The sequence below is a fragment of the Pistacia vera genome, unplaced genomic scaffold (genome assembly GCF_008641045.1).
Source record: "Pistacia vera cultivar Batoury unplaced genomic scaffold, PisVer_v2 Contig656, whole genome shotgun sequence".
NCBI lineage: Eukaryota > Viridiplantae > Streptophyta > Magnoliopsida > Sapindales > Anacardiaceae > Pistacia > Pistacia vera.
The window spans coordinates 674,505-698,122 of NW_022196508.1; the positions used below are offsets into that span (position 1 = coordinate 674,505).

The following is a 23,618-nucleotide window of genomic DNA, read 5'->3' on the forward strand; positions in this document are numbered from 1 at the left end:
TTCCTCTAGGATTCAGTTTACACAATTTTTATGAATTTGCTGTTGAAGTCATCTAAGCAATCGTCGAACTTCCTAGGATAGAGGATACTCTGTGGTGTGGAGTGGTCTTTATTTGAGGCTAGGGAGCCTTTATATGCATCATGCTCGAGGACAGTGGAGCATCTATCACTAAAAAACTAATACTGATAGGCTAATTTTACGTTGCTATCCTCTGAGAAACCTAGTTCATTTTTGCTGAGTGGCAGATCTATTGGGACGATTGGGGAATAATTCAGTATGATGGGTGCTATGATAAGATTCTTGTTTTATTGAATTTCCAGTTTTGTTTTAGCATTTCCAATTTCAATACTGTTAATCATTTGTTAGAAGTTGTGGTTAGGCAAATGAGCTAATTGAGATTAGCGAAAAAGGGGCGTTTTGGTTATAATAAGTTGCAAAAACGAGGAACAAGACTATGCCTTTAATTTGGCCTTCATAGACTCATAGTTAATACAGAATCATAAATTTATTGCAGTGTACCAGATGCACTTAGAAAACGTATAACAAAGTTTGAACTTTTGAGAGAGAGTTTGAATGTTGAGTTTTAGAGAAATACAGAATCACAACAGTGAAGGATCACCCTAAAAAGGATGAAAAGGAGAGATTTCATTAAGATAAGTATTGTGACATCTAAATTAAGCATCTTCCTGTACAGCCTAAACGAGAGAGAATAAACATGTACAGGTGAAGATTTCTCCCATAATAATAACTACGCTATCAATTTGTGCAAAACACTGAACAGTACAGTATAATATCACACTTTTGCAACATGAAGTGCTCTTTGTCCTTTCTTGTAGTATCCCTGGTATCTATCAGCGTAGCCTTTCACATTCTTGAATAATCTTGGTGTTTCTTCATTGATTAATCCATCTTCTGGTCCAATCTCTTTGTTTGCTTCAGGTGAAGAGAAAACAGCGATGGAAATCCTCTCCCTTTCTGAGCTGGTCACCACCCTATGCACTGGGCTCTTGAATATCCCATTAGTCATTATCTGCAAGTCATTGGCTAGCTAGTTACAAAATGTGACAATATAACATCTCCAGATATATATAATCTTCATAAATGTATCTCTCCAATTTCTATTCATTGTTTGAGAATTTTGATGGAGCAGATTCTTTAAGAAATGTTCTGCAGACCAGTCATTTTTTATGCGCTTCCAGTTCATAGTACTCGAATTGGAAGCGCTGTGCAACTTTGAAAGCAGCAGTTCACTGATACAAACTCATTTTGTTGTGTGTAAGGTAACATATGAAACGGCAACTTTAGATTATCAAACAAGTTAACAGAAATATATACCTCCATTTGATCGCCCATGAGGACTAGGAGAGCTTCAGTGATTTTAGGTACTGTAAACCTCTGCTCATCTTTGAGGACTTGAAGACCTTCTTCATCCATCAGTATAATAGTGAAGCCAGACACATCTGAATGTGGTTTTAAGCCTAGAACAAGATCAGGTCTTTGGCAACGTGAGTAGTAGTTAAACCTTGCTTTGTGCTGTGCTCCTTCGCCAAACTGTGTCAAGAAGCAATTTTCTTCTATGTTTAATGACTTTGCCATTGCTTTGGAAGTGAGCTCTGTCACCTTTTTCATCTTTATAGAGTATTCTTCTAATATACCTCAGCGCATTTGTAATTTGTAATGGTTCATACATGACAAAAATAGCAAAACAATCAAGAATTTGGATGACCAAAAAAATTCAGAAATTTTCTAATGTCATCTTGATATGTGTATTTAGCCACCTGAGACATGGGGAGCATGAAAGCACCTGAAAGATTCTGGTTTTTCTGGCCATAATTTAGGATTCCTTCGATCTTCTGGGTATACTTCAAGGAAGAGCCTTTTTTACTAATCCAAGAATTGACCTTCTTCAGGTACAGGGTCAGCTCCATAGCCTTCGAAATCTTCAACTCCTTTCGCTTGCTTCTTCTTCTCTTCCATGGGCTGTTCGAAGTATCTCCTTGAAACTTCGAGAAATTTATCTAGAAATGTACTAGAAATCCCATGACCTACTGCCTGAAAATGCATAAAAAAATTACAAGAACTAATAGATTATTGTATCATAGAACAAACATATATATATGTAATTAGACTTGGCCTTTTTAACTAAGGAAAAACTAGTTTACTTCTTCATTAAGTTAAGAATTTTGAACCTGAAAGCAACCCCATGAGCAAAGTGCTGACTAGTCAACCTAATACAGCTGACTAAAATAACATTAAAGTAATAAGGGTGGATGATAATCTACTATAAATCTTCACATTGAGTTTAAGTCCTCTTATTACATAAACACCCGTTTGACCCTTACAAGAAGATGGGTCTGGTGAGGGAGCTGGGTTTTGGATAGTTGGTTGTTTATTTATGGAAATGGGCTATGGGCATGGCATCTCCTTGGGCTTGGATTTAATGGAGTTGGGTTGGGATTATAAGCAGATGGCTTGGGAGGTGTTTTTTCAATTTTATATTATCCATATAATACAATCAGACGCAAAGCGTGAAAAGCTGGAATACCTAATTTGTTCCTAATTGAGAGAAGTTAGCTGACATGGCTCTGAAAAACAAGATATTTCATATTTCTGACTATTTTTTTATACTTTTGGAAGATTCTGACTAGTCAACCTAATACAGCTGGTTTTGCAATTATTGAATTAAATTTCGTGGGATGATTTGACCCACTAAAAGGAAATCAATAACTTCCTCCCTTAGTTATATCTAAATCAACATATAAGGTTAAGATAATTTTATAGGGCATGCATGCATGTGATGATAGTTTGTGGAGCCCATCACCAACCTCATATATACCCTCAGTTGCTTGTTGATTGCGGAAACACTGCCCATCATGGGGTTTGTTGACCGATTTTGCTGCCCATGGGTGCCAAGGCATGGCCACCAAGGGCAAGGCCAAGGCCAAAGCTAAGGCATGGCCAAGAGCCAAGGCATGACCAAGCAGCCCCTCAGTTGCTTGTTGCTTGCGGAAACACTGCCCATCATGGGGTTTGTTGACTGATTTTGCTGCCCATGGATGCCAAGACATGGCCAAGGTCAAGCCAAGTCCTTACTAGTGAATTGATGAGCTCATCATCACATTGTCCTCTACGGTAAGGCAACGACTGTGTTTTCATGAAACGCTCTGGATTGTTATTTGAACAGGGGAGGAGGAAATGAGAGCTGGGGACAGGAAGAGGAGATTGAAGAGGAAGAAACAGGAGGGATTGGCATTTTCATTTTCCCTCTTCTTCACTAAACAGTAGAGAGAGAAAGAAGTGGAGAGTGGTGAGAAATTAGGGCTGGGGGTATATTATATATAGAGTATTCTAAAGGCGTGCGTGATTAAAGTAAACATGTGGGTCCTCTGTGCTTCCTAATTTCAGGGTTTGCGGGATTCCAGCTGTTGAGTTTTGGTGGTTAGGTGAAAACCTGTCAAAATCTAATTGATAATAATTATCATAACATAAACTTTATTGGGTCGTCAGCTCAACTGCCCATTAGAGTGCCTCAAAATCAATTCAAGCTATAATAATAAACACCATTTGATCTATCATTTCAACTAGCATGTAAAGTAAGGGCCCAATCTATTCATTATTACTTGGATTAATATTCTAACCTTTAATATTAGGTAGCGCAAACACTTGAACAGAATTTTCAAATCGGTCATTAAAAATTTATTCTTGTTTAGCTCATTAATTAGAGGACAATGTGACGATGATTTTAATGGATGGTGGATGTATTTGCAATGAAGCTATTAATTGAGTTTTTCTTTTCTTTTCATTTAGTACTAGTAAAAATGTTGATATTGTTGAATGTAGTATTTTGTTAGTTTGATTTTTATGGGTATGTGAAGAGATTAAATTAAACAATCAGATTTAAATATAAAATCTATAATGGAAAAAAACAAAAACAATGTAGAAAATTTTAGAAGCAGAATATAATTGGTACGTAGTTTCCAACTTCTCTCTCTCTCTCTCTCTCTCTCTCCTTTACAAGTTTTATTAGGACCGCCACCACATACTTAAAGCAATCTAAACACGTAGCTAATTACATGAAATTCAACGATTTAGTACTGTTTTCTTCTCATTATTTTAATGATCAACTTGTTTTGACGAAAATATGTTCATTTGTTCTTATCAACATTACACTTTCTGGGACAACCATGCAATTGGGTGGATCCATGCATCCATGTGCCTAAGAGTGTTGCTAAATCTGTGAGATTAATATTAATATTGGATCCATCCATTTATGTTGGCAGTAACTTCACTTTACAAAAAGGACAATTAGGGTCTAATTAACTGCCTGTTGCAAGCTCCAAGCCACACATCATAGCCCACAATTTTGCCAGTGTCCAAATCAAATACCAGGATGGTGTACATGTTTGGAGCATTGGCGTACGCGAAGTGGAGCTGAATAAAGGTTCCCTTTGTTGTTTGGAGCAGGAATGTTATTGTTAGAGCCACTCAAACTTGCACCTCTGGAGTCTCTTCTTCCTAATGGAACCTCCCAGCTAGGACCACCAGTCTGGACATGCAAAAATTGGTGAGATTTGGCCATATTGCAAGGCCAGTTTGGTTAAGTAACAAGGCTAAAATATTAAGACTTACCAGGACAGTGGAATCTCTCGCAGCTAGAGCCAAGATATCAGCACAGGATACTGTCTGAGGACATTCCTTCTCAAGTGCAGATTTGATCTCATCGAGGACTTCAAATCCCCTGGCTGAATCCCAGTTAGGATTGGACCTTTTCTCACTAATTATGGTGCCACTGCTATCTAACAATAGTGATGCATCACAGCCCTATAAAAATTGACCATACAGTGTGAAGTACAATTCATACATGGAAAATGAAGTTGTGAAATTTTTATGAATGAATTTAAGAAAATGAAATGAGAGTTTTGGGGAAGTAGCAGACCTTTACAAAACAGTCATGGAAATGGAGCCTCACCAAAGAAGCACCGTGCGGGTTTCTTTTGTAACAGCCTTAGCCACAATGGACTTCACTATCTGTTGAGCTTTGGGACACGAGTGATCATGACACTGGGAAGTAGCAGACCTTTACAAAACAGTCATGGAAATGGAGCCTCACCAAGGAAGCACCGGGCGGGTTTCTTTTGCAACAGCCTTAGCCACAATGGACTTCACTATCTGTTGAGCTTTGGGACATGAGTGATCATAAAACTGGGGGTAGAGGTAACTCATATACCTACAAAAAAGAAATTGAGAAGCTGAAAAGTTATCTGATATATTCAAAACCAAAGAACTAAAAAGACCCTTTGTTTCTTAGAGAAAAAGTGAGGGAATTCATCAATGCCACTAATAAGAATTCCTTCTGTAAATCAGGTTCTTATTAGTGAATTGATGAACTCCTGATCACATTTTCCCCTGCGGTAAGGCAACGACTGCGTTTTCATGAAGCGCTCTGGATTGTTATTTGGATAGGGGAGGAGCAAATGAGAGCTGGGGACAGGAAGAGGAGACTGGAGAGGAAGAAACAGGAGGGATTGGCATTTTCATTTTCCGTCTTCTTCACAGGACAGTACAGAGAGAAAGAGTAATGAGGAAGAAAAAGGAGAGTGGTGAGAAATTAGAAGCGGAAAGGGGTTTATATAGTTTATACTAAAGCGGGGCCTGATTAAAGTAAACATGTGGGTCCTCAGTGCTTCCCAATTTCAGGGTTTGCGGGATTCCAGCAGTTACGAGTTTTGGTGGTTAGGTAATTAAGTTTCGAGTGATTAACTGCCCATTAGAGTGCCTCAAATTCAATTCAAACACCATTTGATCTATCATTTCAACTAGCATGTAAAGTAAGGACCCAATCTATTCATTATTACTTGGATTAATATTCCACCAAATATTATGGTGGAATAAATAGAATTTAGCTTGATTTTTTGATTATGTGATTAGTATTAACCTTAAACCAGAAACAATTTCTAGAAAATAAAATATTTATGTTGAATCGGGAGGAAAATTTGTTAGATGGGAAATTGACATGTTTGGGTTCGGTGTTGGTTTTCTCTGTCCTTTGAGAATTCGTTAAATATTGAGTCCAGAGAATGTTACGACCAATTATTCAATTATTCGTTGAATAGTAGTAATTTGACTTTAAAAAAAGAACTATTATAACCACCAATTATTCAATTGTGCTCTCATGCTTCGAGTTTTTAGAAGACGCCATGAAAGTGAGAATCAAATTTATGTTGTGTATTTTATAATACATAAAAAATGGTAATGCATTTTGTAATACATAAAATAATGGTAATGTATTTTATAATACATAAAACAATGATATGTGTTTTATATTTTATAAACTGACACATAAAACAAAGGTAATGTATTTTATATTACATAAAATAATAGTAATGTATTTTATAGTACATAAAATAATGGTATGTATTTTATAACACATAAACTAACACATAAAATAATGGTAATGTATTTTATATTACATAAAATAATAGTAATGTATTTTATAGTACATAAAATAATGGTAAGTATTTTATAATTTGTAGTTTTTATGGTTGCAGAACCGACAATTTCACGCTTAATTTTTAAAACTCTCTTTCGTGTGATCTTTGAATGTCACGTGTTTAGTTTCAAAGAAGTAGTGCTGATTATCACGTGACATTAAGTATTAGGGGTATATATAAAGATTTTAAAACCGATCAAAAAACTGTTTCTGCGATGCTGAAGATGATAATACAGTCAGATTCGAACAAGTAGTGTGCTTCTTAAAAAGGAAGTAATGTAAGAAAGAGCGTTTAATGTAAAGGGTCATTTGTTTTTTCAATTTTACATTATCGAAAAGAGAGATTTAAAAATGAGTCCTTCTTTGTCACTTTAGGTTAGGAGGAAAATGTTTATGATTGTAAGAAGGACTTTGAGAAAAAAGATAAAAGCAAAAGATTTAGTTTGCTAAAAGAAAACGAAGGAATGAATAAAAAATGAGTGGCGGCCATTGGAAATGTGGATTCTTTTAAAATGTATCTAATAATCATGTCAAAATGTGGATTCTTTTATGTCTCTTGACCATAAAGAAACCCCGTAATTAAAGCACACTTCTCCATCCCCGATTTATACTGCCAAGATTGTTTATATACTTTGATATAATTGGTAGTTTCCAACTTTTCTCTCTCTCTCTCTACCTGCCCTTTTGAAGTTTTATTAAGAAGTAATACTACACATATATCATTTTTATACAATATTTTTCTTACAACATTATGTGACAAGATATAATTGACTAATTTAAAGTTAAAATTAAACTTTCATCTAATCATATCTTATCACATAATGTTGTATGAAAATAATGTATGTATAGTATTATTCTCTATTAAGATAATGAGATTTATCTCGGTAACATTACTACCAACTCTCCTACTCATCAATATCTTTGCATGCAGAGAATAACAAGGGAATTTATTCATTCCAAAGAAAGTAGTAAATAAAAAATAATAATAATAAAATAAATAAATAAAGAAGATGAAGATGAAGATGCAGGTGAAAATAATAGTGAAGAATCTGACTTAATTATTAGGAATATCATACACTGCTCATCCTGGAGGAACCAAGATGTATCAAGATTTAAAGAAAAGTTATTGTTGACCAGATATGAAGAAAGATATTGGAGATTATGTGGCTAAGTGCTTGGTTTGTCAATAGGTGAAAGTAAAACACCAAAGACCATCAGGTTTGCTTCAGCCACTCAGCATTTCTGAATGGAACGTCCACCCTAAGTTGTTCGTTTGAATTTCAAAGACGAAATTCTTGTATTTGGGGGGGGGGGGGGGGGGGGGGGGGGGGGGGGGGGGGGGGAGGAGAATTGTAACGCTCACATCGAGATACGTAGCTTTATGTATTCCCTAATACCCTTAATTGAAAGGTATCTTGAACAAGTGTGAAGAAAATACCTTAAAATTTTATTAGGGGTAAAATGGTCTTTTTATTCATAATTAGTTAAAAAAATAGAGAGTGAAAAGAGATAGAATTTTATTGAGAAGTTAATAAAAATGAGGGCATTATTATAATTGACTAAGGGACATAGATAGAATTTCATAAAAAGTGTAAGAGCAAAAATTGGGTCTATTATTTTATACTCATCTACATATATATTTTTATAATATATATATTTAATAAATTTTACTGTTATTTTACGAGTCCGCTAGCCAGTGAGAGAGTCATTATAATTGTCCTCTGATTACTTAATCTCATCATAACCATAGTTCCCGTTCTCCTCTTCGCATCAGATCCAACACCACGAAACATTAAATTTATTATCATTTCTCTATTTTACATTATGACCCTTTCACTTTGTTGATTTTCTGTGGACCTACAAATATTTATTGAATTATACTATGCTGTGAAGAAAGAGGTTGATCAAATGATAAAGATTTCTATCATGCACGTGAAGTAATAAAACTATAAAAGCATCTCTCCTCATTAAATGATGTTGAAAATATTTCATTCATTTATAATAATATAATTTTAATAACTTATTATTAATAACACAAGAATTTTGTTATTTTAAAAATATTAAAAAAAATTGCTAATAAATCAAACACAAATAAAAAGAAGATATTATAAAACAATTATATTTTTCGTTTATTTTGGCAACAAAAATAGTTGAAATTAGAAAATGCATATCATACTTTATAAAGAACTCAACTAAACCTGCGAAACAAATTATGGACTGAGGATTTTGATGTTATATATGAGCGAGTGATATCCGTACACATAGTTACTTGTCCCAACTTCAAGACCATCTCCAACCCATTGCACCAAATTGGTGTGATTTTTACTGTAAAATACTATTACATTTCCAACTTATTGCACCAAATATTACACCAAAATGAATATTGTTTAGAATATTCTATTTCTTTTTCGAGTCTCTTTACTCTTGATTTGTCTATATCGAGCAAGAAAATTTTGAAATCGGATATTTTTATCTACAACAATTTTATCTTCGAGAGTTGACGTTTCCATCTGTTCTTTTAATTTTAGTGCTTTTAAATTAGTGTTAATTTTTATTTTGAGTTAGTCTAGTTTAATATTTGCATTGAATAAAGTTATGTTTTTTATTTTTCATCATTTTTTGAATTATATCATTATTATGAATTTATTACTATAAATATTAATATAAATAATAATTAAATTAACTTAAATATAAATAATCAAATTTTGTATGATTTTTGATGTAGAATTTAATAACCAAATTAACTTAACAAAATTAAAAAAATAGAAAAAAATTTAATAATGCTACAGTACTACACCCATTTGGTAGGAAGTTACGTGCTGCATCAAATTTGACGTCATACTGTAGCTTCACACCTATTTGTCGCAGCAAATAGCGCTGGATTGGACTTCAAATTTGCGTCATTTTGGTGTATTGGAGATGCCCTAACAGCTGTCACCAAAATAACGCAGGGTTGGAGATGCCCTAACAGCTGTTCATTACTGCCTGCCCGAACTGACCTTAAATTTTTATTAAATAAAAAGAAATTGAAGAAGGGAATCTGCTTTATGCCTTTTTCTAATTCCTGTCTTTGTCCTTATCAAATCGTAAGATTGGGTAACACGTTCTTTTATTTCTTTTAATTTAAATATTTAATTTAATTAAATACCCATATTCAATTTTAATTTAAATATGATAAAATTAAATATGAAACGCAGCTGCGCACGCAACCAACCCACAAACAGCCACGCTATGTATTATCTTCATTCCTTAACCTGTGTATTTATCTATTTGACTCTTTTGGACAACTGTTCTTGTCCTTCCTATTATGCTATAATTATAATTAAGTAATTTCAAGGGCATCATATTGTTTTGTTGCATAATTGTTTTAGGGGCGAACGACTTGTACATACCCAAAGTTTACTGTAATGACAAGTTGGTACCCAAAAGGTTTTAAAACGACAAATAGGTATCTTCCGTCATATTCTGTTAGTGATTTTTGTTTATTAATAGTGAAAAGACTAAAATGCCCTTCAAAGTTTCAATTTTTGTTTTTTTATAAATTTAAAAATTTCAAAAAACCCCCTAAGTTTACAAATTTCACTAAATACCCCAATATATAAAAGTTTTATAAAATAACAAAAACACCCCCCACCGGCAAGTGCCAGATTCCGGCCACCATCGCCGGAATCTGGCCGGAAAACTGTATTACGACACAGATCCGTCGGATCTGTGTCGTAACGTGCCGATCTTGCCGGAAAAGGCAAGATCTGGCCGTCGAAGCAGAAGCCAGATCTGGCCTTTTCCGGCCAGATCCGTGGCTGATCTGGCCGGAAAAGGCCAGATCTACTGCCAGATCTGGCCTTCGACGCCGCAGATGGAGTTTTGCGGCGTCGACGGCCAGATCTAGCCGTAGATCTGGCCTTTTCCGGCCAGATCAGCCACGGATCTGGCCGGAAAAGGCCAGATCGACGCGTTACGACACAGATCCGACGGGTCTGTGTCGTAACGCAACTTTCCGGCCAGATTCCGGCGGTGGTGGCCGGAATCTGGCACTTGCCGGTGGGGGGTGTTTTTGTTATTTTATAAAACTTTTATATATTGGGGTATTTAGTGAAATTTGTAAACTTAGGGGGTTTTTTGAAATTTTTAAATTTATAAAAAACTAAAATTCAAACTTTTAAGGGCATTTTAGTCTTTTCACTATTAATAAACAGTAATAAACAGAAATCACTAACAGAACATGACGGAAAGTATCTATTTGTCATTTCAAAACCTTTTGGATACCAACTTGTCGTTACGATAAATCTTAGGTATGTATAAGTCGTTCTCCCTTGTTTTAGTCCTTATTGTGAGCAGTGACGTATATGAGGCACTCTAAAAACGTAGCTAATTACATGAGATTTACTATTGTTTTCTTCTCATTATTTTAATAATCAGTTTGTTTTGGTATTAACCGTGATCAAAGATTATTATTAATTGGACTTATGAATTTCAACACCCACTCAGCCTTTTTTTAATAATATTATCCTAATCATTCCACTGACGTTATCCCCACTAACGATCACAATTGCAGCCCTTATAAATACCAAGTTAAAATCCTAAAAAAAGAGGGCAAAAACATGTAGACAAGGAAAGTAGAAAAAGAGCATTTTGTATTTGTTCAGTCAAACGGAAAGTATAATAATAATGTATAATTAGGTTATGAATATTATGGAACCATGAAATATCTCCCCAAGTTCGGTTACTTATTTTGTGAGACACGGTTGTGAAGGTATGGAATAGTACAAGTTATAACAACAGACATCACATTCTGCAGATTTTGGTCTCTGCAGTTAATTATAAAGCTAATTAGCTATAGATAATTAAGCCGTAGCTTGTCTGGAATGGTAATTCAATCATGTTGAAGTTGAAATATAAGTACCAAAATGGTACAATGCAAGGCAAAGATTATATTCCAACTTCAATCATTTTGTTACTTATATTGCACCCTTTTTGAGAGACAAATGGGTGCCCACCAACACAGTTCCGCAAACGACACACAAACAATCAACAAAATCCAACAAATCAACAAGCAATCACGAAACCACAAACAAGTGGTGTGACCATTTTGGCCCTTTTTCGGCGACTCCACATGTCTGCCCAACCACTTGATTCAACCTCGATCTGGGCTGATTGCAACGGTGTTGATTTGCCTTGTCGCCACCATCACCTTCCCAATCACCCACTCCACAAAAGCCCTTTGGTTTCCGACTGTTTCATCCCTCCGTTTGCTGAAATTAACCACGATAGATCTGGCTATTAATGGCCAGAATAGATTTGGCCAGACGGTTAGATCTACGACTCGTTAATGGCCAAAATGGATCTAGCCAGACAGTCAGATCCATTATCATTTGACCGTTTTTGACCTTCAATTGACTATTCCAACCATATTGATGCATGACCAGCCATATCCAGTTAGTCATGTGCCGGTTTGATGACTGCCAGCAGCGGTCGATAGTGGTGACAAGCGGTCGGTAGTCGTCTTGGGAGGCTAGGTATATTTTGTTAAATTTTAAATTTTTATTGTAGATTCTTTTACCTAAATTCTCAAATATAAGGTGTTAAAAGTTATGCTCTAAATAATAATAATAATATTAAAAAGAAAGGGCAATTGAGTAAAAAAAACCCTTCAATAATATTTTATTCCTCCGAAACATGCATCTTAATTATTTATGCTCACCAATTTAACCAAATATATTGATATAACATTCCCCTATCAATCTTTAAGGTAATCTATTTCAGTGGTAATTCTATCTTTTTAATAATAAAAAATTTCTCAAACCAAACGCTATGACAGAGACACAAAAGTTGGAAACTGCCAATTATATAGTGTGGTCATACGTAATTGATTAAATTGATTAAATTAATTCAATTTGGAAACGCAAAATAGAATCAAGAATTTCTTTGCACTCTCTTGGAGTGTGGATCCTATCTCCCTCTTCTGTGAATTTCTGTAAGGCTTATTTTTGGTTTGGGCAACTGTTTATTGGGCTCCTACCAAATTTTAGAGGCCCAAATGAATACTTTGGTTTGCGGCGCTTGATATATATATATATATATATATATTGAGTAAACCTGGTAATTGTATTGAAAAAAAGAATAAAAAATTGCAAGGAGAAGGAGAATACACAAACTTCCCAAGGAATCAGTCCAATCAGGTTTTGAAGCTTATTGGTGTTGATAACTTATACTAGCCAGCTCCATGCCAAAAAAATGATTCCTCAATGCAAAACTGTTTTCGGGTGGTTTTTAAACCGCATTAATTTGATATATTATTAAATTATTACTCTTAACCTATTTAGCTGTGTATAGTTAATTCTACACAATACTAACATGCAACAACATAAGTGAGAGGAGCCCCTGTTAATCTATACATACACCCACATTCATATCAAGACTGTAGGTTTATGTTATGTTCAATGTTAAGGGCTCTAATTAATATCCAAATTTACTGTTTTGGTCGTTGATTACAGTCTCTCTAGGTTTTATGAAAGAAGTCATTTTAATGATGATTAAATTAATTACTTAAGCTTCTACTGTTTTGTTGGAGTCCTACATCTATTGGGTACGTTCAAACCTATTGGTTTATAAGAGAGAATAATCCTCCCATTCAACAAGGTTTTATTGGATATGGAGTTAGACCTACCTTAAATTCTATTATGGTATCAAAGTTAGGCCAAGTTAAGTTGAGCAATTGACTGATTAGGCACGTTCAAGCTTACTGATTTATAAGAGAGAAACAAACATGACCTAAAATATGAACTTAACTGTGAGAGAGAATGTTAAAGTCTCACACCGATTAAGCACGTGAGAGTTGATGGAACGTTTTCAATTATATGAGTCCAAGGCTCATTCAAAGTAAGTACATTTGATATGATAGTGAAATCAAATCATAGTTTGAATAGTAGCATAATCTTACATGTCATTTTATATGAGTCCCATGCCCATTCAAAATAAAGTATTTTTTATATGGAAGGCTGCAGGGTCGTCGTAAGTTCAACATTGATTATGTTAATTTCCAAAATTCCACGACTTAATCATGAAATTAAAAATTAAAAGTTATTGGCATGATTGGATTTGGGGTAATGTTGATGTAGGCTTAGATTTTCTATTTATGAAAATATTATAATAATAATATTCCTTGGGTTACTGGAAATTCTAAAGTTTATGCGTTTATGATGTGGCATGATAACTCAATAAAATATGTAGTTAACCCCTAAATCAATATACATTACGTAATATATGTTATATGTCGGGTTGTTGTAAGCTCAACATGTCTTTACACATAGGCTTTTAATGTAAATTTCCATGATTCTTCCACGACTTAATCCTGAAGTTGGGGCCATATAGGCTTAGATTTCTATTTATTTCCTGTTACTATTTCTATTCTAAAGTTTGCACGTTAATGACGTAGGATATTATATTCAATTATTCATTGTTCATATTCAGATACAAAAAAGGGGGTTTCTATAGAAGAACCACAACCCCACGATTGTAAATAAGTCTGGCTTTTTCCGGACCAGGCTTATCCAAAAGCTTAAAAGCAAAAGGTAAAAATCTAGCTAGTGATGATTTATGATATGGCATAATCTTGTGATTCCAAAAACTGACAGGTTCAAGGGTGAACAAAAGTGGTTTTCGTGCTACAGGCTTAAAGTAGAAGAGAAAATGCATCTTTCAAGCACACAAGGACAAACTTAGAATCAGTAGATATTGCATATCATCATCAGCTTTTCAGTCCTTGAATTTTTGTTTTTCCATAGAAGAAGACTATGATGTCCAAAGTAAGTCTAAAAGATTTAAGAAAAAACATGGGCAAGTGTGAAAACATATTGAATATTAAAGTCTTGGATACATTCCAAATCTATCACTATATATATCGCCATTATCATCATCAACCATTTTAACTCAAAAGTAAATTAAAGTAATCCACAGTTCTTTCTTAGCCGCTAAGGTTTTTTTTGTCTTCAAGATATAGACAAAAATTTCTTGCAAGCTAGGTTAACTAATACATTTATGAGCATGAACTAATTCGCATTGGCGAATTGCAGCTACACTGGTGTCGGCTTTTGGTGTTGGTAATGGCCGGTCGCCGCAGACGGGTTTTCCTCTATTGATAATTCCAGATTTTAGTTGAGAATTTCAAAGGCGTGAATATAATTCAAGAGAAACTAGAAGCATGAATTAATATAATTGAAAAAAAAAAAAAAAAAACCACCAAAACGGAAATAACTAAAGCAAACATCCACCCAATTTTAAATAAAACAGGCCTTCGGATTGTGGGTACTACCGTACTAGTACTCAAATGGTGAGTTTAAAGCCAACAATCATGCTTATTAGTAGTACTTAAAGCTATAATAATGCAACTTGAAATGGGGAAAGGTTTAGAATAATGGCTTGTAGGAGGGCTTATGGATTCCGTATTCCTTTAATGGTTGGACAAAAGCAAATACTATTTCATCTTTCAACCCTTTCACGTGTACATTTGGTTAACTTTATAAAAAAAACCCTTATTGTTTTAGTTAATTCAAAAATATATTTTAACAAAATTTAATTATTACATAATAATAATAATATTTGGGTGTATGCTTAGGATTCCTCACTTCAAACACAGAAAATTTACTAATATGATTTTCATTTTATATGAGTTCCAGGCCCATTCAAGCCAAGTACATTTTATATGATAATGAAATCAAATCATAGTAACCCAAGCGGTTGGCCTGATGATCAAGGCGATTTGCCCATTTCATTGAGGTTTTAGGTTTAATTAAACCTTGGAATTACCTATTATATTGTAACTTATTTGGTTCTTTGGGTTTACAGGGTATTGTAAAGTATTCAATGGACATTAGAGATTAGTTGAGATGTGTGCAAACTTAACCTGGACACCTTGGTTAAAAAAATAAAATAAAATCATAGCTTGGATAGTAACATAATCTCATGTGTCATTTTATATGAGTCGTAGGCCCATTCAAAGTAAAGTAAATTTTATATGGAAGGCAAGGTCGTCATAAGTTCAACTTTGCTGATGTTAATTTCCAAAATTCCACAACTTAATCATGAAATTAAAAATTAAGAGTTATTGACATGATTGGGGTCATGGGGTCATGTAGGCTTGGATTTTCTACTTATGAAAATATTATAATAATAATATTCCTCAGGTTAGTGGAAATTCTAAAGTTTGTGCGTTTATTATGTGGCATGATAACCTTAATAAAATATGTAATTAAAATCAAATATACATTACATAAAATATGTTACATGTGGGGTTGTTGTAAGCTCAACATGTCTTTACACATAGCCTTTCCATGATTCTTCCACGACTTAATCATGAAATTTGGGCCATATAGGCTTAGATTTCTATTTATTCCCTGTTACTATCTTCATTCCAAAGTTTGCACGTTAATTATGTAGGATGATTTCTTTTAGGTTTCCATTCGTTAGTGGTTTGGTTTATTTGAAGTGCCTTTGAATTTGGCTTCTCTTAGCTGATCAAATTGTGTTTTTTTTTTTTTTTTGGTTGATTATTTGTTCCCTTTATTGGTACATGATTTTGGAGAAGAGCTGATCAAATGGAAATAGAGAATGGAGAGGCTGTGTTCCATTAAATGGTTTCAGAGATGAGCTCTGATTGAATGGCAATAGGGGATGGAGAGGTTGTGTTAAAGACAGAGATCATTACGGATGAAAAAATGGGTACTAGTAAGGGTAGAAGGTATTATAGAACACAATGTTATTAAAATAAACATTCTTTGGGAGTTCTGCTCTCCTCTTGCATCAGTCCAGTTGATCAATATACCACTTTGTATATAATGAGTCCTGATTGCTGGTGGTACAGTAAGTTGTGTTTGTTTTATTATTTTGATTAGGATTTTTGAAAAAATTGAGTTGGATTATTATTACGAGGTATGATTTAAAAATTAATGAAAATACCTTCTAAGTTTGTTAATTTAACTAAACATTCTCTACAATAAAAAGTTTAAAAAATATTAAAACCTCTAATACAAACAAAATTTATCTAAAAATATATTAAAAAACCTACAAAATTATTGAAAAAAACCCTGATATAAGCATTTTATATTTTCTTAACAAGGTAGATAAATTTAATTTTAGGCAATGTCATATAAATCCATAATTAACATCTAAATACGAAAATGATTAGATTTTTTTTTTTAATCATTGAGAGTGTTCATACCAGTTTGCACGTACCTCAACTAATCCTTCAAACCTTAAAATTATTAATCGGGTAAAAATTCTAGTAGTCACTTCTATTAGTATTGGAGGACTCATACTTAAGAGCTTACGAAATTTCTTTTTCTCTTTTAGCATTAAATCATATAAAGATGGTTAATAATTAGATAATTTGATATACTTAATTCCATTAAATAGACTATATAAAAGTGATAATTGTTGTCAATAATCACGACAATGTCGTTTATTATTATTAGCATGATTCTCTGGAAGTATTTAACGAATACTTGCCTAAAAAGTGATACTGGATTTTATAAACTGTCGTGAATGGCCATTCATGAAGCAGCGGCAGAAATAGAATTGAGTCAGCCATCGAAATTCTCTCTGGAAGTGGGAATGTCAGATTCTTTTCTTAACAGAAGATGCTTGTCTTAACAACGTACGTTTCTGGGCACAGTTTTTTACATATTTCACTTTTACTTTTTTAATTATTCAGTGTTTTCTTTGACTCATCTCAATTTGACCGGTCAACTTTCTTGACTCTCCCCCTGGTCCCACCTTCATGTTTATGTTCAACCAAGTTTGTATATATTTGAATAAGTTACTGTTAATGTGTGAAACTGTTAAAACTATGTCTTATTGTGCTTTACTAATGCGTTGCCGTTTCAAGCTATTTAAGTTCAGTCTTGGCCCTTGGTCTCTATCAAATCCAATGGCTAAAATCTTTTCTTGTGATCAACATATAAAAGCAGAAATTTGCACAGTGGGATGCTGGGAAAATTCGCGATCAAATGCTCTTTGTTGTGGTTCTTAATCCCAATCTGTTCTCTTGTGTAAATTGCGTTGTAATCCATCTAAAAGTTGTGTTTCTTTTATGAGTAGAGAATCAGGATTAAGCTTCTCTAGAGGATTGTAGATTTACGATAACAATAGTGGAAAGGTTGAGGTTCTTGAGAGTGAGTGTTTGAGCCAAAGTTTGAGTGTGTTCTTGAGGTTTGTACTATGTGATTTTGTGATAATAATAATACAACAGCGAGCCTTTATATTCTGAAACTCAATAGGGATGTAACTGATTCAATCTTAAACAAGTAAACAACAGTAAAAAGATAGTGTTTTTTTTTTTTTTTTTTTCTTTCATTTTTGGTCGGTTAGAATATTGATTTTTGGTTAGGTAAACTCGGTTTTACAGCAATTATCATTTACCGTAAGAGGAGAAACATTATATTGTAATACCAATCAGATATTTTGATTGTGGGTAGCGTGTGATTTACGATTCCCGCATGCAGAAAGCAGGTCAGGTGAAAAGGTCACAGTCCCTACAATATATTATATAATGCTGATTTTAGTCTTATATTATATTATATAATGTTGCGTGTGCAAATTGACATTGTCAACTACTCTATTCATTCATCTGTTTAATCGTCCCACTCCCACTCCCACTCCCACTCCCAAGTCCCACCCTTTTCTACTTTCTACCTTGTCTTGTAAAAGAGTTGGGAGAGATCAATTGACGGTGTGCTTTCTTGAACTCTCCTTCATTATTTTCGTTCCCCTCCCACCGGGTTCTACTTTTATTGTAACAGAGTAGAGAGAATTGACAGTTTTTTTTTTTTTTTTAAGAATTGACAGTGTGTTTCAGAGCCTCAGAGATCAGAATTAAGCATGAACAACACTGAAGCAAATAGATGTGGTAGCTGCTTCTCCACCGATGATTACTTTTCATCCATCAGCTCTTTGGTCTTCCGGGTGAGTTATAAGCAAACTTTTTTTGTGAAATTAAGGGCTGTATTTATCCTCCATACTTGATGGGAAGGATTGTGGAGATTATTAGCTTTGTCTTTATTTGTTCCTCTGTTTTTCTCTTTTGTTTAAGAATGTCTTTTTTTTTTCTATGGTTTTGAATTTATTAGATAATTTTGAGTCTCTCAAAATTATTGTTGTAGGGATATAAGCTACTTCGTGAAGATAAACGGCGTGCACTTGCGGTGTTTTTGGTGATGTTGAAAACAGTATCATTGGTTTTGGATGTGGCTGGGCAAAGCCCCTTTATTATCCATCTTGCTGCATTTCTCTTATCATTCTCTGGTTTTGTGATGACAATTTTAACTTGTATGCCGGAAAGAATCAGAGGAGATGCTGAGAAGCAGCTTGGGGCCTTGGAGATTGGCTTCTCAGTGGTTCTGTTGATTGGTACATTTCTGCCAGTTTTGGGCATCAAGATCAACAACAATTATACAGCACCTGTTTTGCTACTAGTCTTCGCTATTATTGCTGCTGTTTTCACTTTCATAGAGGATGAAAACATTCTTGGTTATTTAAAACACGCAAATGAGCATGAGCTTCAATTAAAGGAGGTATGGATGTGAGCATTTGTATATACTTAATAATTAGTTTGCTTAGTAATCAGAAATATAATTCAATAAAAAATTTTGATCCAACAATTATATTAGGGAAAAAATTGAGATTTAAGTTGCAGATCCGAAGATGTAATTTTAATTAAGTTGCAGATTCTATCGCAGCTTGAAGAGAAAGTTGAGTTTGAGCCTTCCAATTAAACTGGAATTTTCAGGAGTTTATATAAAATTAATTCGGATCCAGTGGTTATTAGTTTATGTTTAATTATTTGTATTATATTAAACCTTTGTTGTTGATTTCAAGTTTACTTTTTTTTTCTTTTTTCTTCCTTCTTTCTTGTGATAAATGACTTCTAAACATTCTTCCTTATGAATTAATTGATTAACAAAGAGGATAATCACTCTTATATCATTAACACCAAATAATTACAGCCTCCGGTGACGACGGCGGTTTTGAAGCTGGCCCATCTCTGCGGCGGTTGCACAGAGAGGATTCAGAAGACTCTGCTAAAAACCGAAGGTGAGTTTGAGTGATCATTGCTACTCATGTTCCGTACCGTTACCGTTACAGCGTCGTTTTCAATGTCTCCGTATTATGTTGGCCATGTATATAATTTAACGTTGCTTACTTAATTACAGGAGTGCGGCGTATGACAGTGGACGAAGAGAAAGAGCTGGTGATTGTTGAAGGAACATCAACAATGGACGCTAAAGTGTTGGCTGAGACTCTGAAGGAGAGACTGAACAAGCCCGTTAAGATCGTGCCACCTAAGAAAGAAAAGTGAAGAATTGACTCTGGAAGTGAAGAATTGAAGGTTTTGTAGTTTTGATAAGTATCTTGAAATCAGTGGCGTTTACTTCAACAAGTTGATAAATTTCAATAACCACGAAATGCAATTCCTGGGAGTGCTACTACTTTGAAATGGTTATTCTATGATATGATATAATATAAAATTAGTAAATATACATATACATTGTGTAAAATATGTTATATTTCGGGTTGTTGTAAGCTCAACATGTCTTTACACATAGGCTTTCAATGTTAATTTCCACGACTTAATCATGAATTTTGGGCCATATAGGCTTAGATTTCTATATATTTCCTGTTACTATTTCCATTCTAAAGTTTGCACGTTGATGATGTAGGATGTTATATTCAGATACAAAAAAGGGAGTTTCTATTTCCAGAAGAGCCACAACCCCACCGTTGTAAGTCAGTCTGGCTATTTCCACAGCAGGCTTATCCAAAAGTTTAAAAGCAAAAGGTCAAAATCTATCTAGTGATGATTTTATGATATGGCATAATCTTGTGATTCCAACATGGGCAAGTGTGAAAACATATTGAATGTTGAAGTCTTGGATACATTCCAAATCTATCACTATATATCGCCATTATCATCATCAACCATTTTAACTCAAAAGTAAATTAAATTAATCCATAGTTCTTTCCTAGCCGGTAAGGTTTTTTTTGTCTTCAAGATATAGACAAAAATTTCGTGCAAGCTAAGTTAACTAATACATTTATGAGCATGAACTAAATCGCATTGGCGACTTGCAACTACATTGGTGTCGGCTTTTGGTGTTGGTAATGGCCGGTCGCCGCAGACGAGTTTTCCTCTATTGATAATTCCAGATTTTAGTTGAGAATTTCATAGGCGTGAATATAATTCAAGAGAAACTAGAAGCATGATTAATATAATTGAAAAAAAAAAAAAAAAAAAAAAACCACCAAAACGGAAATAACTAAAGCAAACATCCACCCAATTTTAAATAAAACAGGCCTTCGGATTGTGGGTACTACCGTACTAGTACTCAAATGGTGAGTTTAAAGCCAACAATCATGCTTATTAGTAGTACTTAAAGCTATAATAATGCAATTTGAAATGGGGAAAGGTTTAGAATAATAGCTTGTAGGAGGGCTTATGGATTCCCTATTCCTTTAATGGTTGGACAAAAGCAAATACTATTTCATCTTTCAACCCTTTCACGTATATATTTGGTTAACTTTATTTTAAAAAATAATAATAATAATAATTTATTTAATTCAAAAATATATTTGAACAAAATTTAATTATTACATAATAATAATAATAATAATAACAATAATAATAATTTTGGGTGTATGCTTAGGACTCCTCACTTCAAACAAAGAAAAATTTGTAATTTAATGTACTAACATGATTTTTGTTTTATATGAGTCCCAAGCCCATTCAGAGTAAGTACATTTGATGTGATAGCGATTGGTCTGACGATCAAGGAGATTTACTTATTTTATTAAGGTCCTAAGTTCAATTAAACTTTGAGATCACCTATCATATTATAACTTACCTAGTTTTTTGAGTTTATAGGGTATTGTAGGGTATTCAATGAACTCTAGAGATTAGTTAATGTGCGTGCAAGCTTGGTCAGAACACATCGATCACCAACAAAAATAAATAAATCAAATCATAGTTTGAATAGTAACATAATGAGTCTTAGGCTCATTCAAAGTAAAGTACATTTTATGTGGAAGGCAAGGTCGTTGTAAGTTCAACATTGCTAATGTTAATTTCCAAAATTCCATGACTTAATCATGAAATAAAAAATTAAAAGTTATTGACATGATTGGATTTGGGACATTGTAGGCTTAGATTTTCTATTTATGAAAACATTATAAGAATACTATTCCGCGGGTTATTGGAAATTCTAAAGTTTGCGTGTTTATTATGTGGCATAATCACCTTAACAAAATATGTAATTAACCCCTAAAATCAATATACATTGTGTAATGATTTTACAGTAGGCTTTTAATGTTAATTTCCATGATTCTTCCACTTCTTAATCATGAAATTTGGGCCACATAGGCTTAGATTTCTATTTATTCCGCGTTACTATTCCCATTCTAAAGTTTGCACCTTTATTAAGTGGCATGGCATGATGACCTTAATAAAATATTCATTGACCAATTTCGACCAATGAAATACTCTTTTTAGCCCTTAAAAGTTAAAAGACTCTTTATTGTAATAAAGAGTAAAATAAAAAGACAAAAAGTCTTACCCCAAATTAATAAAACAAACATAATGACCATCAATATTTCAACTTTCATTCATCAATACCCTCTTCTTCATCTCTTTTAATTTTGGGTGTGTGTGTTTTTTTTTTAAATAGTATAATGCACCATAGGTTTAATTAAATAACAAAATTCCTTCTGAAATTTTAGAAATAACATAAATTCTTTTGCCTGTGTTTGGTAGATTATTTAGAATAATATTTTTGAAAAAGTTGAGTTGAGTTCTTATCACGAGAATAAAATTTGAATTTGAAAATGTATTTGATAAATTTTTGGAAAACATTTTCTAAAAATATTTAGATTATTTTTAATCTCCTATATTTGTTAATTTAGCTAAACACACCATAAAATAAAACATTAAAAATTAACAAAAATACCCCCACCCACCCATTAAATGTCGACAACCGGCCATCACAATCGGAGGGTGGTCGGAATAGTGCACGACTGGTTAAGTAGATTCATCATGGATCTTGCCAGAAAAGGCCAAACCAGTGCACGATTGCCACATCCAACCAATCGTGCGTCATTCTAACAGATTCCAGTCACCTTTCAACAGTGGTTGTTGGCTGTTCGGAATATGTGGGTGGGTGGGGTATTTAGTTAAATTAACAAACATAAAAGGTTAAAAAAATCTAAATATTTTGAGTTGAATAGAATATGATTGGATTTTGAGAATATTGAAACAAATATGTATTTTTGGTAGGATTGTATTGGGAAAAATGAAACAAACACAACCTTTATTGTTTGTGTCTCTTTAGAATTTATAATGAATATTTACCTAATTGTCATCTGTCATTTATTTTAACACAAACAACTTAAACGGCAAAAGGATTTCTGTTATTACAATGATCATGAAGAGATTTTTGTTATTTAATTATGCCTAAGGCTAGTTTTTGAAAAAATTTCAAAATGTCAAGGGTGATGTTTTATTTAATATATTAATTAGGGATTATTATTTAAAACCCCAACGTTTGGTCAAAGCTATAAAACCCACTCAAGTACTAGTAATAATACAAAACTCGTCGTTTGTTAGATGTTAACAAAATCCCGTTAAAGTTGTTAAAGGAAGGGTAAAACATTCATAACACACGTATAAGGTTTTTTTTTTGAAGTTTTGGCAAACCTTAGGGGGTTAAAATAGTTGTCCCTTCCTTTTTTGTAAGCATTTATTTAAGGTTAAAAATAAAAAAGTATTTAGCCTTTACAGCTATATGAATTGTTAATTTTGTTAACGTCTTAAGGGGGTTTTTCTATTTTATTATTTCATTATCCTAACGTGAGGAACACACCAATTAACTTTGTAACACTGAGGAAAATCAACATTCCTTTTGGGATAAAGAGGTGGGAAACTTCGTAGAGGACCTTATGATTTATGAAAGTTGATTTTCTTCAAGAGATTATCAAGCAATCATTCATAATAAAGAAAGGGCCCCGAAGGATTAGCTGATGTACCATAAAAAAAAATAAAAAAAATAAAAAAAAAAACATTGTAACAGTGAATCCGGATGGTAAC

At 33.5% G+C, this 23,618-nt stretch overlaps 2 protein-coding genes and 1 pseudogene across 2 annotated transcripts; 1 reads left to right on the forward strand and 2 right to left on the reverse strand.

Moving 5' to 3' along the window:
* Positions 1 to 793: 793 nt before the first annotated feature.
* Positions 794 to 3,068, reverse strand: LOC116112106 (annotated as a pseudogene).
* Positions 3,069 to 4,378: 1,310 nt separating this feature from the next.
* Positions 4,379 to 5,223, reverse strand: LOC116112108 (peroxidase 72-like). The gene is made up of 4 exons (XM_031398298.1): positions 5,122 to 5,223; positions 4,981 to 5,061; positions 4,630 to 4,821; positions 4,379 to 4,546 (listed from the first exon to the last, which is right to left on the reverse strand). The coding sequence occupies exons 1-4, from the start codon at positions 5,221 to 5,223 to the stop codon at positions 4,379 to 4,381; spliced, it is 543 nt and encodes a 180-aa protein (XP_031254158.1).
* A 12,945-nt stretch (positions 5,224 to 18,168) lies between these two features.
* On the forward strand, positions 18,169 to 19,841 carry LOC116112109. The gene is made up of 5 exons (XM_031398299.1): positions 18,169 to 18,215; positions 18,323 to 18,448; positions 18,646 to 19,056; positions 19,489 to 19,576; positions 19,696 to 19,841. Exons 2-5 carry the CDS (start codon positions 18,365 to 18,367, stop codon positions 19,839 to 19,841), a joined length of 729 nt encoding a protein of 242 aa, XP_031254159.1. The 5' UTR covers positions 18,169 to 18,215; positions 18,323 to 18,364.
* Positions 19,842 to 23,618: the final 3,777 nt, after the last annotated feature.

What these genes read in the sequence shown, in the direction of transcription:
- LOC116112108 (XM_031398298.1), bottom strand. Translation starts at nt 5,223, where the DNA reads ATGAGTTACCTCTACCCCCAGTTTTATGATCACTCATGTCCCAAAGCT. An exon ending in TTACAAAAGAAACCCGCACG is followed by an intron (nt 4,822 to 4,980) that starts GTGCTTCTTTGG and finishes CAATTTTTATAG; the next exon opens with GGCTGTGATGCATCACTATT. An exon ending in CGAGAGATTCCACTGTCCTG is followed by an intron (nt 4,547 to 4,629) that starts GTAAGTCTTAAT and finishes TTGCATGTCCAG; the next exon opens with ACTGGTGGTCCTAGCTGGGA.
- LOC116112109 (XM_031398299.1), top strand. Translation starts at nt 18,365, where the DNA reads ATGAACAACACTGAAGCAAATAGATGTGGTAGCTGCTTCTCCACCGAT. An exon ending in ATGAGCTTCAATTAAAGGAG is followed by an intron (nt 19,057 to 19,488) that starts GTATGGATGTGA and finishes AAATAATTACAG; the next exon opens with CCTCCGGTGACGACGGCGGT. An exon ending in GACTCTGCTAAAAACCGAAG is followed by an intron (nt 19,577 to 19,695) that starts GTGAGTTTGAGT and finishes ACTTAATTACAG; the next exon opens with GAGTGCGGCGTATGACAGTG.